This window comes from Orussus abietinus, unplaced genomic scaffold (assembly GCF_000612105.2).
Source record: "Orussus abietinus isolate OABI.00-Male unplaced genomic scaffold, Oabi_2.0 scaffold518, whole genome shotgun sequence".
Lineage (NCBI taxonomy): Eukaryota > Metazoa > Arthropoda > Insecta > Hymenoptera > Orussidae > Orussus > Orussus abietinus.
In genome coordinates this window covers 35,965-55,052 of record NW_019394659.1, presented here as the reverse complement: position 1 = coordinate 55,052, position 19,088 = coordinate 35,965, and the positions used below count along the sequence as shown (strand labels likewise).

Genomic DNA, 19,088 nt, shown 5'->3' with positions numbered 1-19,088 from the left:
GATGGTAATACCATGCGGCAGTTGACGGTGGTGGCTTACCATTATGGCAATCTCCCAACTCATCTCTGCCAAATCAGAGATGCTGGTTCGACGTCGATTTAATTTAAGTTGCATAAACTTTACGAATCGCTTAATTTAGAGGCGACAATAAAAGTAGAGCAATCACGAGGTCTCGGAATTTCTCGGAATTCGAGGAAAAGACCGTTTGAGCGGAGCGCAGTCATTGGCTCCTCTTGGCGGGAATTTCCGAAGCTCCGATTGTTCCTGTCCAACTCTACTTCCGTAGATAATTAAACTGACTTCGCTGAACAAATTGAGCCGCCCAAACTTTCCGAAAACTTATCGCTCGATGTAGATGTAACGATAAAAACGGAGCACTCCCGAGGCCACGTAATCTCCCCGGGTTCAAGGGAACAGCCCGGACACGTTTCCGTTGGAGCGCGCCCATTGGCTCTGCCCCTGTATCAGCGATATCCCCTCTCTCGCTGCTTGTACTTCATAGGCCGGCGATTTCGGCTCGTCAGTAGTAGCGATAAAGCCACGGAGGTAAGTTCCGTAGCTCTTCTCCGAGTCTTCCAACTGCACGACAGTTTTCCGCGCCCCGTCGAGTCGCATCGCCCGGTAATTAACCAATTAATCTACGACGACAGAATTTAAATAAAAAGATAATTGACTTTTCTCCATCATCCTGAATGTGCAATTTGCCGGCAGGTGCGGCCATCTGTGAACAAGTCGGTGAACTTTCACCCGAGGAATGTCGCTCGACGAGGTAAGAAGGCCTCTGATTGGTCCGATCTTGCGCGGTTAATTTAAACCATCCAATGAGGACAGAGGAGAGTAGTCGGTGGAATTATTGTATAAAAAGAACTTACAAGAACAAATAGAGCTCTCAGAAATGATGAATGCCATTGCTATGCGAGCATATATTAATGCCCGGTTCCACCAACCTCGGTTAAATCATTCATATTACTTAACCGTAGTTTATAGTTAATGTCCAAGTAAATCATGGGTTAGAAACATAAATGTTCCGCCAGATTTATTTAGAGCGCGATTAACTAATCGTATACACTGTTCTAAGTAAGTCGAATTGTCGGTAAAGGCATTCGCGTGATTGGCTGATATTCTGATCAACTAGAAAGCAAAAAAGATGCGTTTTTGTCGAGACAACAAATCCCCCTAGCTTCATGCAAAAAGTTATTTGGCAGATGCTAGCCTCAAGTTCTTGGGTTAAGAATGAATATAAAATATTTTCAAGCCGTATTCCGATCATTAAGAAATGGTAAATGAAATTAAAAACGTCTGAACAGATGAACCGTTTCGTCATAAGATGTTAATACATACTCAATATAATGTTTTCCTCGTTTGTGCAGTTTGTAGGTTGAAAATCGATTAACTGAAGATAAACGGTCTAATTTCGCTGGTTAATTTAAACGACGATTAGTAGAAATTAATCCGCCGTTAAAACGTGGTAGAAGTTACATGAGTTGCATGTTCCACCGTGGAACATGCAACTCATTGTAACCGAGGATAAGCATGAGTTGCATGTTTCACAATAGAACATGTACCGATAAGAGTTAGGCTCCCCAAAGATTAGAGTTTGCTGTTAGATAACCAACCGAAATCGGGAGAATGACTCTAATCATGCGTTAAGTAATCCTTGATTAAGAATTTTACCTCATGTATTGATGCAACTGGCCCTATGCATATTAGCAATGACTTCCGAAGAAGTTTTGTAACAGAAGACGTCTCCGTTGAATCTCTTTCGAAAACCCTCACTCTTACGTCAACTTCATTTCCATAAGCTCTACGACAATAAAGGGTACAAAATGAAATGCTTCTGTACGTTATTAAAACATAAATGATCCAACTTGCAGAGATTCAACGAAGCTGCCGAGGAGGTTAAAGCACTGGCATCGCAGCCTAACGATGCTGACCTTCTCGAGCTCTATGCCCTGTTCAAACAGGCCACCGTTGGGGACTGCAATACAGGTTATAAAGTTAAATTAATAGAACTAACATTTTGTAACAGTAAACAGTACAATTATCCATTGGACATTTGACAACAAGGAGTAAATTAAATAATTAACACTGGTCATCGCTGCGATTTCAGAGAGGCCTTCTGGCTTACTAGACTTCAAGGGGAAAGCCAAGTGGGATGCCTGGAATGGAAAGAAAGGAAAGAGCCAAGACGATGCTAAAAAGGAGTATATAGACAAGGTCACCAGTCTTGTTGCTTCCATCGGGAAGAAGTAACCTCCCCAAAGACCTCGATTGCCTCGAAACATTTCGATCATCTTGTAACATCTGCCGAGACCTAGGGGAAGGGAAAACTCTCCGGCACAAGAGTGAATAATGTACTATGTCGCTGTATGTCCTAGGCTACGCCAAAAGAAAAACCCAACAAGCTTTTAAATCCTAGTGTGCTATACTGGATATACACCTGGAGCCGATACGCTTTGCCACGCACATTGTCAAACCAAATATCAGTCTAAGAGGAGTGACTCGACAACATTTTGTTTTCTTACTTGTTTAAATTTGGATAATAAAAGTTAAAAACTAATAAAAAGTGCTTAAAAAAGGTCGTGTAGCAGACGTCAACCCGGATAACCTCAAAATCTCCACGGTCCGCTGCGCCTCCACCCTGACGAGAACGCTCCTGGGAACTTAACACCTCGCAATCTGGTTTAGTGAATATTAATAATGTATTTGTTCATTTGTTTAAGCTTAACATCCTTCGACTTATTCATTATATACACATACGTGGTGAATTACTTAAGTGAGACGTACAATGCGCTACAGTTGAAGGTCCTGGGGACGTGAATATCGCGCTAGAGGATATATACTCGTATAATATACCGCGACGGGGTGAAAGATATATCTCCGGGGGTGCACTTTCTCTCTCCTAACGGCTCGCTCTCTCTACTAAACGGAAAAAGCCCTCACCGTTGAACTACCTCCTTCGTGGACCAATCACACCAAGTATAGCGAATACAGCGAATAATTTAATGTAATTCCCGTGATCACGTTATCTCGTTATTCTCATTATTCTCGTTATTCCTCGTTACTCCACGTAGCCGCCACCTTGGGCAGTTAACAATCTTGCAAGGACAGTGACAGTTATTCCGATAACCATCGTCCGGAACAAGAAGGACCCTACAGGACATCCTCGACGGCATCATTCACTCTTCGCAGATAAAACTCGACGAATAGTTCCCTTCAGCGAAGTGGATCTCCTCGCATCACACCTGGCGGCCCTTTAGAAATTATTCTACAAGTGATTCGACACAGAGATAACAGGTTTGCAATTGTTTATGTTCAATCGAAGATCCCAAAACATTGCATTGGTTGCATCGACAGGACACCGCAGTCACCGATCAAGAATGAATATAGTGAGTCGCTACTAAACTCTTTAAATTATAAGTTGATTTATACAATTCAGTACCCTGACAGTTTCAAGGTTTGTTTTCATAATATATAATACGTGACACTATTTATCACGATTGCATCGACAGGATACCGCAATCACCGATCGACAATAAATTTAATGAAGTTGTTATCGAGTTCTTTAAATTGGGATCCAAGGATCATTTCGACTTGTCACCCTAAAATTAATTAATAAGATTCAAAACTCGATATTACCAAGGTTTGTATTTATAATATCGAATGTCAAACTGCAGGTCATTCGTTTCTTTCTCTGTCGAAGCAAGGCCTCTGGTTACATAAATGGAAAAACATCTTAATTGATTCACCCTGTCAATGTAACACTTCCAGCTCTCAGATACGTCCTATCAAAGCATTTCCTCTGCTGCAATCATTCTCCACTACACAGTGATCGGTAAAAGAATCCACAAAATCCCGAACAAACGATTCCTATCGAAGGTCTACACCTGCGGTCTCATGTAACGCACTCTAGAATCGACTTACTCTAATTGAGCATAAGTAAAATTCGCTTACTAGTCGCTCCACATCCAAAAAATACCTATCGAGGAACAGTGACTGTCAGTCACTCCGACGGGGGAGAAACTGTGAAGCATCCTTCCTTCACTTCAAGCACGTATCTGCCAACCAATAGACAACAACTTTCCGCCAAGAAAACTCAACACTAAGAAACAAATTGCAAACCTTGTTAATTCGACATTCCAGGGAATAATTCCAAAACGGATCGTCAGGTTTCCTAACCTTCAAGGAGAGTACGGCGACTCGAGAGCGCTACTACGGGGCCCGCTCGCGTAATCAGTTCATCAGGCCGACAGCGCGTCTAATTACCGCTAAATCGACGTTAATATAATATAAACTCGCTCACCGAGTCGCTCGTGACAGCCCTCGCGCAAAACTCGTCCTTAAAACGGGGTCTTTTCGCACCCCCTTTTCGAGGTTATGTCGCGGCCGTAACGAATGCGCGACCCTAACCTCTCGGGAAGTCGGTCCTTAGCTCGTTAAAATTATACACTTAAAACTAAAAGCCGCTCTCCTGATTCCCCTTCTCGATTTCCTGTGTATCTCTCGTTTCCTCTAAGTTTCTCGCACTCTCTCAACTCTCGTTCTCTCTCCCTAGTCTCGCCAAGGCCAGAACTCATCGACTCGATGCATCGATAAATCCTCCTTCGAAGAGACGTTCCAATTTCCTGGACCCGGCCCTGACCTCTCGTCCATTGTAAGCAAATTTTTAGTAATCATTATTTTAAGCTGGGGAAGCAGCCTTTTCTTTTATTCAAGCAAACCAAAATAAGTGAGCTTCGCACTGTTCGGGGAAAAAATTACCTGAACGATCGGTCAGACCCCTTCCAGATGTCGTTTAATGGAGATGCAGTGGTTTCATCGAAAAGTCCAAGTTTACTTCAAGGTGAACCTCGTTAATAAAATTGATCTAGAGGAAATAACAATTACTAGATATGGATTTACTTGGCGAAAATTTTCTGCTGAATAAATAAACTTTGAGTCAAAGTAAGGTAGGATTCGTCTTCCTAATTTTCGAACGTTGTATCACATTAATTGATCTATGAGGATTTCATTGAAATAAGTATTTAATACCCGATCTTGTCCCGCTAAATAAGTGTCAAATCACAGCACGTTTATCACCTAGTTTATAATTAAATGCAGAATATAATTAAATGACGGACGTTGCATTCGAAGCTATGAAAAAATGTTTTAAATAAGATAATAAGGATATACGAATGATCTTTTTTGTGTTTTTTGACAATGTCCATTAGGGTGCGTCTAAAGAACATCTCATCGATAATCTGAAGCTCACTTTAAAATAAAGTTGGACTTGGAAGGTTTTTTCCTTATGTTCAAAGAAACCTTAACCTAACAAAGTCGCTCCGAGGACATTCTTCCTTCTAACCTTATTAAGCAAGACCATATTTAAACAGACCCGGGCATCGATTTGACATATTTTCACACAAAATTCGCTTTAAAACAAGCCTTTTCATAGAACTATGTCAAAAGAATATCTATCTAGCTCTGCAAAGTTGCTTCTCAGAAATCTAAGAACAGACATCGGGGCAACACGTTGATGAGGTGGGTTACGCCGAACTGTCAACACTTATCGATAAAAGAGAGTGAGTGAGAGAGAGAGAGAGAGAGAGCTCTCGTCTTTCGCTGGTGCGAAGACCTAAACGGTGCATCGCTGGTCTTGAAGTATAAACGTGATAAATATGACGTTACTATTTGGCAATCGACTTTATTTGATCCTCTCTTAATCAGCAGTCTGAGATATGTTGGAGTGTGCTTCTAATTTGGTGATTGGACTCGAAGATCCTCCCGATAGCTGTCTATCATCCAGACAAGGGCATCCACTTTGGACAGTTTTGCATAGAATTTGCTTCACGCATCGACCGACAGGACAATCATAGATCGAGAAACTCTTAAAAAGACCAAATCAATTACTAAATCATCACCCTTAGTCCAGTGAAAGCTTACAAAACGCTTTAGAATGAATCTAAGGAACTCAAACTCAATTGTCACGTTTAAAAGATTCCTAACCTGTCACTGCCATAACTTATCAAATTCAAAAGCTCGTCAATAATCCGTCCAAAGTGAATTCTATGCACGAAACCATTCAAAATACACATCCAGCCTGTCCCTCGGCTGCTGCTTGACCAGACGAAGAGACATAACCCAAGGGGCAGCAAACGAAAAAAAAGAGCCAGGTTTCCTGTGAATTCGGTCCGACACTTACCATCCGTCGTCAGCCTCCCCAGGGGTGAGACAGAGGCCCCAATCGAGCTCTGGGCTTCGACACTCTTAACAAGGGTCAATTTAGCGACAACAGAGGAGGCGCGACAACGTGAACAGCCATCGGTCCCTCCTGTGGTGGGTCAGCTCTCTCTCTCTCTCTCCCTGGCTTACTTCCGCTTGCTCTTATCTTTCGAGCTGAGGTGCGGATGGTGGTGGCTCTTTAGCCTGCTATGGTGCTCGTGGTGCATCGATTTCGCGTTCTGGCCGGTCTCGGTCGGCTTCTCGCTCGCCTGGCGACTTGTTGACACTTCATCGTACCTGCCGAAACAGAGAACACGTTTTTTCCAGAGAGGTTAGAAACCCCGGCCCCACGTTAAAACTCTCGTCGGAGTCTTCTCTGACATCTCCCTCCTCGTAAATACGAGCTCGAAGTCTCCCCCGAGCCTGGAAATAAAGGGACCTGCGTCGACCAGCAGCGCAGCGCAAAGTTAGGTTACGTTAGAGGTTAGAACGTCCCTAGCTACACTTGACAGAGGCCTGTCGAGAGATGTTTTTCTCTACTATACGAATACATGCGGCATCTTCGAGCACTGAGAGAATCAACCAAAGAGGGCTTTCTATCGGTGGAATTGCGCGCACGTGTGTGTGTGTGTGTGTATATATGTATGTATGTGTGCGCGGAGAGTGAATCGAGTCAAGCGAAAGTGACATAAAGTGTGACGAATTTAACTGTACTTTATGGACTGCGGCACGCCATTCACCGTCTTCGATTTAAGGACGTCGTTCTCGAAGGACATGACGGTCTCCTTGCCGTTCTCGTAGACCCTGAAAGCAGAAGAAAGAGGAATCCTTCATATCGAGTCACCATCTATTGAGTACCGTGGAACATCGATAACTCCGTCTACAAGTTAATGACCTTTATAAAACTCCGAATCTTTCCATTGCCTTGATTTTGAAAAGCTAAAAACTGTGAACAAGTATAAGGAGCTATCGAATACCCTTTAAAAAAAAGTGTCTTATTCCATTCAACTGATTTGAGGGGGTTTCGTTTCCCCTTAAAAGGTTAAAAAAAGGGTGTCTTATTCCATTTGACTAATTTGAGGTTTCACTTCACCTTAAAAGGTTAAAAAAAAGGTGTCTTATTCCATTTGACTGATTTGAGGGGATTTCACTCCACCTTAACCGTAATCATTTGAGACTTACTTCTTCGTCGTGATCTTCTTCCCATTAATGAATCTGGTCGAGGTGCTGGTTCTCTTTACGGTGGACCCGCTACTAGGACCGCCCTGGCTGCTGCTATAACTACTAAAGGAGTCTACGTTCCCCAGTCCACCGCCAAAGAGGTTCTCTAGGTGTGAACCAAAGCCGAAGCCCATAGGACCGAAAGGAGTGCTCAGGCTGTTGTTCAATGGGTGACTGTGCCTGTTCATGCCCCTGAAGGTGCCAGGAAATACTGTAAGCAGAAAAAAGAATGAAAATGTACCCTAATATGCCCGACGGTACACAGTTGACGTGATACGAAAGACGCTGAGAAATTGAATCGACTGTTCCCTTTTCCTTTCGCGTGCCGCTGTTTCTGGTTTTGATATGCATTTTCATTATCGAAATATCGAAACATTTTAAACGGTATAAATAAATGCCTACAGTCATAGAGATCTTCGAAGGCAGATCCACCGAAGAAGTCTCGAAACACGTCTTCGGGGTCCCTGAAGATGAAGGATTCAGCAAAGCGGGAATCGAAGTCATCCTCGTGGCGACGTTTGCCACCTGGCATCTGAAGACCGTCCTTTCCATACTGATCGTAGACTCTTCGTTTTCTCTCTGCAATAACAAAACGAAAGGAAAGGGATGAAACACCATACGTAAAAACTAGAGTATAAAAAGCAAGCACGGGAACCTAGTCTAATACTCATATCACTCTTTGTGCATTAAAAAACGTCGTTTATCCATTTAAGGTGTTACAAATATGCGTGTGTGCGCGTCCGTGTAAAATTAAATTATTTATAAAATTTACCTCCAAAATGGGTGCACTGAATAAATTTGAGACTTCACCATGTGATTATAGAGATTCTAATGGTCTCAAAACTCACGAAACTTCACTTTTCGCAAAAGAAAGAAAAAAATGTTGGCATATTCCGCACACGAACAAAATAAATGTTTTTTTTTTCTCTCAATAAATGAGATTTCGCGAATTTTAAAACTTACGGTCAAGAATTATGGACCTTCATGATCACGTGTTAAAATTTCAAATTATTCAGTGCACGTATTTGGGAGAATAGTTTTATAAATTTTTTGACGTTTGAATATATAGAATGATTTTTTAGTATCACCTTAAGGTGGCATGAAAGTGGCGTCTCAAGGGTCTCGATTATGAAGCTTTCCTCCGAACAAAATTTACCGAATTGTTTGACATTTTATCACGTGAATATGGAGGCCCCTAAAAAAGGTCCTGACCATCCATAAATGTTGATATATAAAAATTTGTTTATAAGCATTTTTTATTTTTCAATACAAAAATTAAATCTCACGCCAGTCAGGATCTTCCTTAGTTTCCATATTCCCGTGGTGAGATTTCAAACAATTCGGTACACCCAGTGGTTGGGAGAAAAATCTCAAACGACTGACCCCTCAGATGCTACTTTCGTATCGCCTTAATGACTGCAGGTAAAAGACGTCCTTTATCCCTAAAAGTGAGATATGAATACTGACCGTAGTTTTTAGTAACCTGATACGCATTCAACATCCACCTGAAGGGAGAACACCTCACGATGAAACAAATCAACCACCCTGTCTCGAAGTGTCAGTCCCGGTACAGATTAAGGATACGTCCTCTCCTCCGCACAATGGATCAATTTAAATATTCTTATGCACAAAAAATACATTTCACCTTCTATCATGCACATTTATACCACAGTAATACGAAATATCAGATATCTAACATGGAACTTGAACAAATATGGCGTACTTCAACCTTTGATGACAACAAAACTGACAACTGATTTAATTATCAATAAAAGAGTTCGCTATATATTATGGACAGAATTTGTAAAAATTAAACGCAGTCACTTTTGATCTAATGATTTTACTGCTGAAAATAAATAACTTTAGGCAGTGTGATATTGAGACACAGTTTCATAATTCTTAAAGGGAAAAAAAAATAGCGACAAGTCGGTGCACTTACATAGAATATTTATGTAAAGACGTTATATGTAATAAGAAGTGTTTGATTTTCTTTTTACAGTGGGGATATACTAGAATTTCTAGATATTCAATGTTATACCTATCGTTATGTTCTGAAGCAACTGATTTTTGGCTTCGCCGTGTAGAAAGAATATTTATGTTTCAAATGATACGATCCAGTAAGGAACTATTAACGAGCTCTGAATAACAAAGAATCAAAAGCCCATGCTCGATGAACGTGTTCTGAGTTTTTCCATTATATTATTTAAAATCACAGTTTCATCTGTTGCAATGAGCCTAATGTTATATATGTTATGATAAGATTACATAGATTATGAGACTAAAAACAAATCACGTTTCTTATATAAATTTGTTCGCAAAAGAATATTTAAATCGACCCACGTCTCTCTGGTTAGAATGGAACGGCTGGGGGGTGAGTCGATTAAGAGGAAAGGCTACTCCGATGGGATAACCAATCGATAGTATTAGTAAGAAAGAGAAGCAGATGCAAAAAGAAGCAGGTACGAAGTAAGCGCCAGTAAAAAAGACTCCCGGTTCAAAGGAAAAAGTGTTTCAACACTGCGGCACTCTTTTCAAGAACGATGTTACGATCCAATGTTACGATGTCAGAGGAGGTTAAACACCACAATTCACTTTCCTTCACGTTTCTTCCCTTTCACTTGACACGACGATGCACTGCGTTGCGAGAGCGAAACACCACAGGGGGGTAACATAGGGACTAAATGGAGGCACGCACTAGTGTTTCGGAGGAAAACTTGAACGGAAAAAAGGACTCTCCGAGAGGGCACCATGCTTGTCGACAGAGCAAAGGGTGAGGACCAGTGTCGACTCGAGGGAAAGAAAACAGCGGAGAGAGACTTTTCGCGTTTGGAGCACCGTTCGACGACGCAAAGCTTCGCTGGTAGGGAACGATAAATATATATGGGCGAGGGAACTCTTGCGAATGGTTGCGGAAGAAAACCGGTGTGTCACTCATAAATCTCTCTTCTGGTACCGAAAAATCGCTGAAAGGGAGAGTCAAAGTAACTCCGTGATGTGAATCCACGGCCTGGCCTCGAGGACGCCTTCTGATACAAACGCTGGTCGTAGGTTCTTCTCTTCGCGTCTGGACACCAAGTTACGTCACACGACAATCCGGAAACAAACAGATGATCGTTCTCTCATTGCGGCTGCACCGTCCGTACCAGGGACCGTGCATGTCCTTAGTCCTAACCTCAAAGGACCGCTCCCTCAAAGCCACAGAAAAACCTCATCCAATGCGAAAGCCTCAGCTTGCGATTTACGATACGGTCTGCGACAATCAATTGCAATGCGAGCAAGAGAGACGAATCTTCTCCTGTCATGGCTATGTTAAAACTTAAACGTAAACAGGCACTGTTTCTTTAACGCTGATCACATGGCTAGTCTAAAGTACCCGTTACGTCCATCGATTTGTGTCAAAGCAGAGTTGCCATAGACTGGTTTTATGCATCGTTATCGTTTCCAAAATTTATTGACTCTAAAGGGTTTCCCAAAAGCGGGTGGCATTATAAATTTTGTGTCACTTCTGTAAGGTTAAAATTTGAACGTGTTCGACAGGTCACAGCTGAAAGTTGAAAGGTTTATGTAAACGAAATGGTACGTACTCTTATAACACACAGAATTTGTAAAAATTCACTATGAATGTGCAAAGGAAACTTCCATGCACTTCACACTTAACCTCCAAGTTTGCATTTTGGGTCGAAATAAAGATATCGGAACTTTTTCAAAATTAGTTGCACCATTTTACAAACTTAAAACGACACCTACTTTTGGATAACCCTTTACACGCTATTATCAGAGGTCATTAGAATCGATTAATTATCAGGACTCCTAGCATCATGACAACCCTATTAAAAATATCTCCAGGCATTGTCCTTGAATCGAAGATGCTTTCAAGCTTAGAAAGCTACATTAACCGAGCCTCACCATCGATGAGAACTTCATAAGCCTCGGAGATCTCCTTGAACCTCTTGTTTGCTTCGTCTGGGTTATCAGGGTTCTTATCCGGATGCCATCTGAGTGCTAACTTCCTGTACCTGGAATGCATATTCATTAATATATATCCAAAATCACTCTTCCCACCTGTTACATGTCATTAAGCATATTGGAGCGCATTAGATATTCCCCCCATGTACGTAGGATTTATGAACCCTGCACGCTGATCTAACTACAGACAACGGAACTAAAAGTGTGAAAAGGAAGGAGCTGTTCTCCTATAACTCCCTCTTTATATATAAAACCGCTGTGCAGTACAATATGGCAACAGCCTACAAGCAAGTGAGAGAAAAAACAAGGGTAGCCTCTCTGTTCGTTCTTCTTACTTTCCACTATCTTCGTAAGAATATTAACGACCAGATCTCGGGTATATCTTACGGTACTTCTTACGTCTATATTCACACCCCAAAATCATTGACAGTCCTGTCTGTGACGCATAAGATCATCCTTAACTCCTCAGAAGCCCTTTAAACGAGCCCTCTAGCGTGATTCTCGGTGCAGCGACCGTGAACCAGGTCAGAGCCCTCGGGACCTAACCTCACTTTCCGCGAGTCGACGGGCGAGTTCCGCGACTCTCCGGCGCTTTCTTTCGGCTCTTCCGTGCGTGAAACCGGGTCGAGAACCGACACGGCCTCGAGCCAACCTAACCTCGAATCGTCTCATCGTCCGAAAGGCGAGATAAGTGCAAATCGAGGGATCACGGATAATACTTACGCCTTCTTAATTTCCGCGCTGGAGGCGGTCCTCGAGATGTCGAGGACCGAGTAATAGTCGACCATCGTTTCCCGGTGTAGCGGGGGCTCTCCCTCAGGACTTCTGCCGACTCCTAGTCAGCCGCGACCAGGAAAGCGACCACGCAGGCGACCACAGGCAACCACCTGCAACGGAACACAAAGAGAGGATCAGAGCGCGATTACTCGACCAATCAGGGAGCTCCTCTCGCTGTCGGGTGACTGCTGCTTCCAGCTGAGCGCCCGCCAGCCAATCAGCGAGGGCCATTCTACCAACCGACCAATCAGCGCGCGCTGATCCACCAAGCGGCCAATCGGAGCGCCCCAACCGCCAAACTCAACAAGCGGTCCAACAGTCTGCTATTAATAATCTTGCCAACCGTACTTTTATTCAAGTATTTGTACTATTATTTTAGTCCGGTGCACTACGCATTTTTAGAACAATAACAGTTCGCGAATCGTACTATTAATTCAGTAGAAAATGGGACTATGAACAACTTTGTTATTGATGGATATTTGTGTTGACGTTCTTCGTTTTGTTCGTAGACACTTAGGTTAGACAGGCTTTCTAACGAAAGGGGAGATAGAAGGAGAAAATATAGCCTCTGTTCGCTCTCTTTTCTTTCAAGCATCAAGGGAATGGCTGGGTTTACGAGCTTCATATATCCTACATAGATGCGTGTTCTTCGACTCAGGTAGCTCCATGGATGTAGGATATACGGAGCTCGTAAACCCAGCCATTCCCTTGATACCCTTGCGAAAAAAATGGTGCAAACAGAGAGGCTATCTTTTCTCTGTCTCTCCTTTTCCGTTAGAACGCCTGTCGTCACTATTGCGATATGCGACAGTTTCCCGTAAACAGAGATAAGCAAGAAAAAAGACCCTCTATTCTCTCTATTTCATTTCTGTTGCTCCATAGTGTCTGATCAGAGTCCGGGATCTATACATCCTACGCCCATGGACGTCATGGATGATTCAAACACGCGCTTCATTTTTGATTAAAAGGTAAAGAAGAACCAACGTATTTCGGTAAATATCGATCCACCTGATTCATCATTCTTAATCGACGAGCGATTCACCTTATCTATAAATGTACGTGGGAAATATTACGGTAATTCCTGCCAAATCTGAGTAGCGAAAATCCAAGATGGCGGCACTCCCGCGTAGTTTAAATCATTCGGCTATTGAAATAGATTTATAATTGCGTTTTACGTCATCGAAATCTCTTCCAATTCGAGAATCTTGCTGTTAAATGTTGAACTATTTGCTTTTACATGATACAACCTCCGCATTGTTTACTTGTTCGTATGTTTATCTCTTCTAATTCGAGAATCTCGCTTTTAAATGTTGGACTATTTGCTTTTACATAATACAATCTCCGCGTAGCTTACTTATTCGCGTTTCAAAATGGTCGCGTTTATCAGTCTTGAAATGGATACCGCGGCCTGATAACACCATTGAAAGGTGTTCTGTCGTGACTTGGTAGGTGTTAAAATGCATTGAGCAATCGAGCGGTGATAGATGGGGTGGCGTCGCGAGATGAGCGTCTCCGCCAATCGGAGAACGTCCATAAACTAGCCAATCAGAAACCGCCATTCATGGACGTGGACAAACTGCAAGGATGACGTCACGAGGAATAACCATAAAGTTTATGGAAATGAAGAAGACGTTGCTATAGGATATATACAGGTTGAAATATTGAAAAGTTAGAAAGGGATATTTTCCGTCTCAACTTTTACGAAAATCCACTGCGCGCGCATTACGAAAATCCACTGCGCGCGCAATATGAATATTTTAATGCGCGAGATTTAAATCACCCCGTAAGCAGTTAAAAAACGACAGAGAAACTTGTTTCTCTTTTAATGGGAAATTTCTTCAGCGTGAGATATTTCTCTTTCTCGACAAAATACCACGATATATTCTACATCTATGTAGTAAGAATTTCCGAATGTGTTTATAAGTTTCTATAAAGCTCTGTGGCTTAAACTTCTTTTTTTTACAAAAACCAGAACTGTTCAAAAAGATAAACAAATTCCGAAGTCGTAGAAATTTGGATTTTTCGATACTAATGGGTTATCTCCGATGTTACGAAAATTCAGAGCCTGCCAAGACCTCGAAAACGTTAAAATGGTCATTTTCCGAATTTATTTCTTTAATAGCTCTGTTTTTTTTTTTACCGGCACAAATGTCTACATCACATTCCAATAAGCCTGTTAATTTTGCTTGTGTCTCAAACTGGATTTCAGGTTCACACAGCCGATAAAACTGTATCGTCGTTAAAACGTTTGAAAACTGGCGCGCTTTTCAACCTTCGGCGTCGCGGGGTGGCGATCCAAGATGGCGGCCATGCCGTCGACGCATCCGGAAGAAGGGAAAGAGAGACAGAGAGGAACGCTCGTATTTCGTCTCGTAGCCGGGCCACCTCTTGAAAACGCCTTAAAGTCAAAGACTGGGCCAATGAAAATTCTAAAGTTAGCCCGCCAACGTATCCAGAATAGATCGAAACGCGGAGGTGGAGGTCACTCCGATATCCTCGCCATTCGTGCCAGCCCCTGCGGGGTGGAAAACCTCGGGGAAGGGGGTCAGGTAAAACGCGAATTATCCACGCTCGGGCGAAAGGAAAAGTAAACTTTAGTTTCTATGAGATAAGCTTGCGGGATTCGATTATGCGGAAACGGAGCCATGTCGAAAATTCCTCCTGAGAGGGATTGAACATTTCTCTTGGAGCGAATTTGCATATTTCCCTTTGACCGGAATTGACGAGTTCCCCTGGAATCACCTCGAAATTACCCTTGGACCGAATTCGGATATTTTTCTTTGGATCTGAGACCCAATTCTCAAATTCATATACCATCATCTTTCGCATGCGAAAATGATAGTTTCGTATACGACTTTCAAATGTTGACCAATGCTGGACACTTCACGACAATGCAAAATCTTTCCTGCGAATCTATGCGTATGCGAAGAAAAAAAAATAAAATCGGCATGAACTCGAGAATCGGGGCTCCGATCTAGAAATTTCCCTTGGAGCCACCTTTCATTTGGGCCGGGAACATTTTCTACATTTCTTTCAGGGCAGATTTGGATATTTCCTCAGTTACCTGTTTACAGATATTTCCCACGGCCTCATTTCGACATTTCATTTAACCTGGTTTCCGACAATTTCCTTGGTCCATGTTCGGACTTCTTCCCAGAGCCCGTCCTCAATACTACATTTCCCTAGAACACCTTTCCTCTGGAACAATCTTGAAGTTTCTTCTGCGTCAAATTTATAGTATTTCCCTTAGAGTCACCTGAAAATTTCTCTTGTACCGGATTCGAATATTTCCCTTAGACCGGATTACACGATTTCCTCTGGACCGTCTCAGTACTTCCACTAAACCGTTTCCGAATTTCTCCTAGACCGGACTTTCCGATTTCCCTTGGACCCACTCGTCGTTTCTCCCTCTACTGATTTAGAATATTTCCCTTAGACCGGGTTCCACGATTTCCTCTGGACCGTCTCGGTACTTCCCCTAGACCGCTTCCGAATTTCTCCTACACCGGACTTTCCGATTTCCCTTGGACCCACTCGTCGTTTCTCCCTCTACTGATTTAGAATATTTCCCTTAGACCGGGTTCCACGATTTCCTCTGGACCGTCTCGGTACTTCCCCTAGACCGTTTCCGAATTTCTCCTACACCGGACTTTCCGATTTCCCTTGGACCCACTCGTCGTTTCTCCCTCTACTGATTTAGAATATTTCCCTTAGACCGGGTTCCACGATTTTCTCTGGGTCGTCTCGGTACTTCCCCTAGACCGTTTCCGAATTTCCCCTAGACCGCTTCCGAATTTCCCCTATACCGGACTTTCCGATTTCCCTTGGGCCCATCTCGACATTTCCCCTCTACCGATGTCGAACCCTTAGACCGAGTATCCCGATTTCCCTTGGAGCCGCCTAGAACTATCCCCTGGTACCGAATTACCATATTTCCCGCCGAATGAATTTTCAAATCAACTTCCCACGAGCCCACGTCGCCCTTACCCCCACCGAGCTCTTCATCTCGACTCTGCAGGAGGCGGTCTACCGGCAGAAGAGAGAGCCCGCGAGTTTTGGATCGCGGGACGATGACTCAGGCCGGATTTGGATTTGGATTTGGCGTGTCTCCTGGGCACGTGGGTGGCGGGCACCGCGCGTGGGCGCCCTTTTCCAACCATGGAGACCTAAGTCGCGACCGACCGCCGCCGATTTCGACCGCGGCTTCCCTCGGGCGAGACCGTCGAGCGAGATTCTAAGTCACGGTCGCGGCTAATTGCGAGACAAGTTGCGAATTGAGTCGCGTCACTGTGTCGCAAGCGGAGCCGCGAGTCGCGACCAATCGCGAGGCGACTACCGACAACCGATTCACGGCCGCTCGATTACTCGCTAATCGACTCGCCAGGGTTCGCGATAGAGGAAACTCGCGAGCCCGAGTCGATTCTCGAGCTGATTCACGGCTCGATCCCCTGGGGAAATATTCCTGAGACATCGCGATTCACCCCGATGGAAAAAAAAAACTGCAATGATTTCGCGAAACTTGTTTCCCGAGTTTTAGTCGGATGCGGTATGGACATCCTGAGAGAAAAAAAAAAAAGAAGAAGTTGGTTGACTCAAAGAAATATGCATTGCTGCAAGAAAATCCTGCGATCGAATACCTCCAAAGAAATGTCACTAAGAGTAAACAAGGGTTTATTCACTATGGAAATGATGGATTTTAACGCTGGAAATCACCGACACATTCTCACAGTTTTAAGGTGATGTGAAAGTGGCATACGAAAGCTCAATCGTTCATAAAACTTTTCTACGAACTGGATGTCTCAAATCGTTTCATACTTTAAAACGTGAATATGGATACCCTAAGGTAGGTCCTGAAACTTAGGAAATTTCATTTTCTTATAAACTATTTTTAAAATACCTATAAACAAATTTGAAAGGAATTGAAATTTCATGAGTTTCAGGACCTCCCTTATGGTCTCCTTATTTAGATTGTAAAGTTTCAAACCATTCGGTAAATTGAGGTGGGACAAAAGTTTTATAAACAATACCTCTTCGACGTCACTTTCACATTACCTTAAGGGCATGTGAAAGTGGCACACGAAAGCTCAATCGTTCATAAAACTTTTCTACGAACTGGGTGTCTCAAATCGTTTCATACTTTAAAACGTGAATATGGATACCCTAAGGTAGGTCCTGAAACTCGGGAAATTTCATTTTATTATAAACTATTTTTAAAATACCTATAAACAAATTTGAAAAGAATTGAAATTTCATGAGTTTCAGGACCTTCCTTACAGTCTCCCTATTCACGTTGTAAAGTCTCAAACTATTCAGTAAAGGTAGGAGTGGTTACATACCCCTTTAGGGATGAATAAAAGAATCGAAGTTCAATTTGTCTACAAGCAATTAATTAGCAATAAATTCTGACGTATACGTCAACTATAAACATTTGCTTTATTACTGTTTTTACAACGTGGCAATGCTAGCTTAAAATAAAGCTGGCACTGCCACCGTTTTACGAAAAAGTATAAGAGCAAAAAATCTTTTTTCTTGCGCAATAAAATAGCAATAGATTAGCAATAAATTTTATTCAATTGTGCCAAACTGGCAATGTCAGATCTATATGGACATCGTATACAAATGAATTGCTTCTAGATCCTGCCTGGAAAATCGCAGTTTAGGAAGCTTGCGAGAGAAAATCGAGGATGAGAGACGAAGGGAGAAGTCGATCGGGGACGATCTGTGTTCGACCTATTATCACCAGCTGCCAAGAATCTCGATCTCGTCACAGAGAAACGAAGAGCGAAACGAGTAGCCTATCTCTCATCGACCCTGCGTCGAAGGGCGCCACTAAATAATTCATTAGTTTTAACCTGACCTAACCTAATCTAGGGTACTCGACCTGTAGCGTGAACATAGGCTATTACGTAAAAAAAAAATTTACAAAATCCATACTCATTTAGTATACAAGGTTGTAGTACAATCATATGTCTCACTAATGAATTAGTACATATTAGGGGGACCGGAAAGTAATGTCATTTCTTCACAATGGAATTTAATGTAAGAAAACGACATTACTTTCCGGCCACCCTAATACATACATGCATAAAACGTACATATATGTATATAACATGTATATATGCACACAGATAACACCATTGTACTTATGAGTAAAAAAAGGGAACAACTTGCGGATAGATAAACTACACCGTTAAAAAGTATTCATTAAATGCATATACCTTTAGTACATAAGGCTGTGGTAAAATAATGCATTTCATACCTCAAATGTGAATTACTATACATTTATGATAGACTTCAATATAAATTTGTCATTTCGTAACATCATGTTAGAATTTTGTGAAAAAATGAGTACACCTATGTATTAAATTCATAACATATGTTATGAATGTTACAAAATTAGTATATCATGTTTGAATAAAACTTTCAACAAAAGTTGTATAAAGTTTCAATGATTTCTTTTTTTTTGTTTAACAGTGTAGGTAGAAGCAAGATGGCGGCGAGAATTCATCGGCGAGATCAGAGTACACAAATCTTGCGAAACTAAAGAAAACGGTGAGGTATATGTTATTATCTCGAAATAATACGGATATTTCCGCTCGATACTTTTTTCTTTTCTTTTTTTGGCAATCTAAGGGGAAAAGATAAGGCGTATAAAAGTTGGCGTGCTTTTGGCGTGGAGCGAAATCTGGCGGGGCATCAAAGGACTTTGATATCGAAAGGGTAGAAATATCGAGGGAAGAGGAAATAAGAGACGACAGCCAGACTCATAATCCTTCATCAATGTCCTTCTATCTGAAACCGATGGCGAAGGAGTAAAGAAATAAGTAAGAAGGAAGAAAACGGCAAAAGTACAAGAGCCTATAAGTAAGTCGGAGAAGAGTACATGGAACATTTTAATTATTGTTAATTGTATAAATGTTCAA

General features: G+C 42.2%; 2 protein-coding genes and 1 long non-coding RNA gene across 4 annotated transcripts in view; 2 read left to right on the top strand and 1 right to left on the bottom strand.

The window, feature by feature from the left end:
- Window positions 1-487: 487 nt before the first annotated feature.
- LOC105702955 (acyl-CoA-binding protein homolog) lies at window positions 488-2,578 on the top strand. Its single transcript, XM_012430942.1, has 4 exons — window positions 488-621; window positions 712-769; window positions 1,875-1,989; window positions 2,111-2,578. The coding sequence occupies exons 2-4, from the start codon at window positions 755-757 to the stop codon at window positions 2,251-2,253; spliced, it is 273 nt and encodes a 90-aa protein (XP_012286365.1). The 5' UTR covers window positions 488-621; window positions 712-754; the 3' UTR covers window positions 2,254-2,578.
- Window positions 2,579-2,683: 105 nt separating this feature from the next.
- The window catches only part of LOC105702954 (dnaJ homolog subfamily B member 6), a 31,878-nt gene continuing 15,473 nt past the window's right edge, over window positions 2,684-19,088 (bottom strand). The window contains exons 2-8 of one of the 2 annotated variants that reach the window (XM_012430940.1): window positions 12,112-12,275; window positions 11,329-11,438; window positions 10,376-10,486; window positions 7,825-8,001; window positions 7,384-7,633; window positions 6,916-7,005; window positions 2,684-6,498 (exon numbers count right to left, since the gene is read on the bottom strand). In XM_012430940.1, the coding sequence (XP_012286363.1) occupies window positions 6,348-6,498; window positions 6,916-7,005; window positions 7,384-7,633; window positions 7,825-8,001; window positions 10,376-10,486; window positions 11,329-11,438; window positions 12,112-12,176 (954 nt within the window). In that variant the 5' untranslated portion in view covers window positions 12,177-12,275 and the 3' untranslated portion in view covers window positions 2,684-6,347. The remainder of the gene's footprint in view (window positions 6,499-6,915; window positions 7,006-7,383; window positions 7,634-7,824; window positions 8,002-10,375; window positions 10,487-11,328; window positions 11,439-12,111; window positions 12,276-19,088) is intronic. The other variant, XM_012430941.1, reaches the window with a different exon arrangement.
- Window positions 12,787-18,508, top strand: LOC105702956. The gene is made up of 3 exons (XR_001104329.2): window positions 12,787-13,133; window positions 14,375-16,901; window positions 17,800-18,508. It is a non-coding gene; the product is annotated as an uncharacterized LOC105702956 (long non-coding RNA).

Coding starts and splice junctions, on each gene's coding strand:
- LOC105702955 (XM_012430942.1), top strand. Junction 1,990..2,110: donor CGTTGGGGACTGCAATACAG/GTTATAAAGTTA, acceptor CTGCGATTTCAG/AGAGGCCTTCTGGCTTACTA.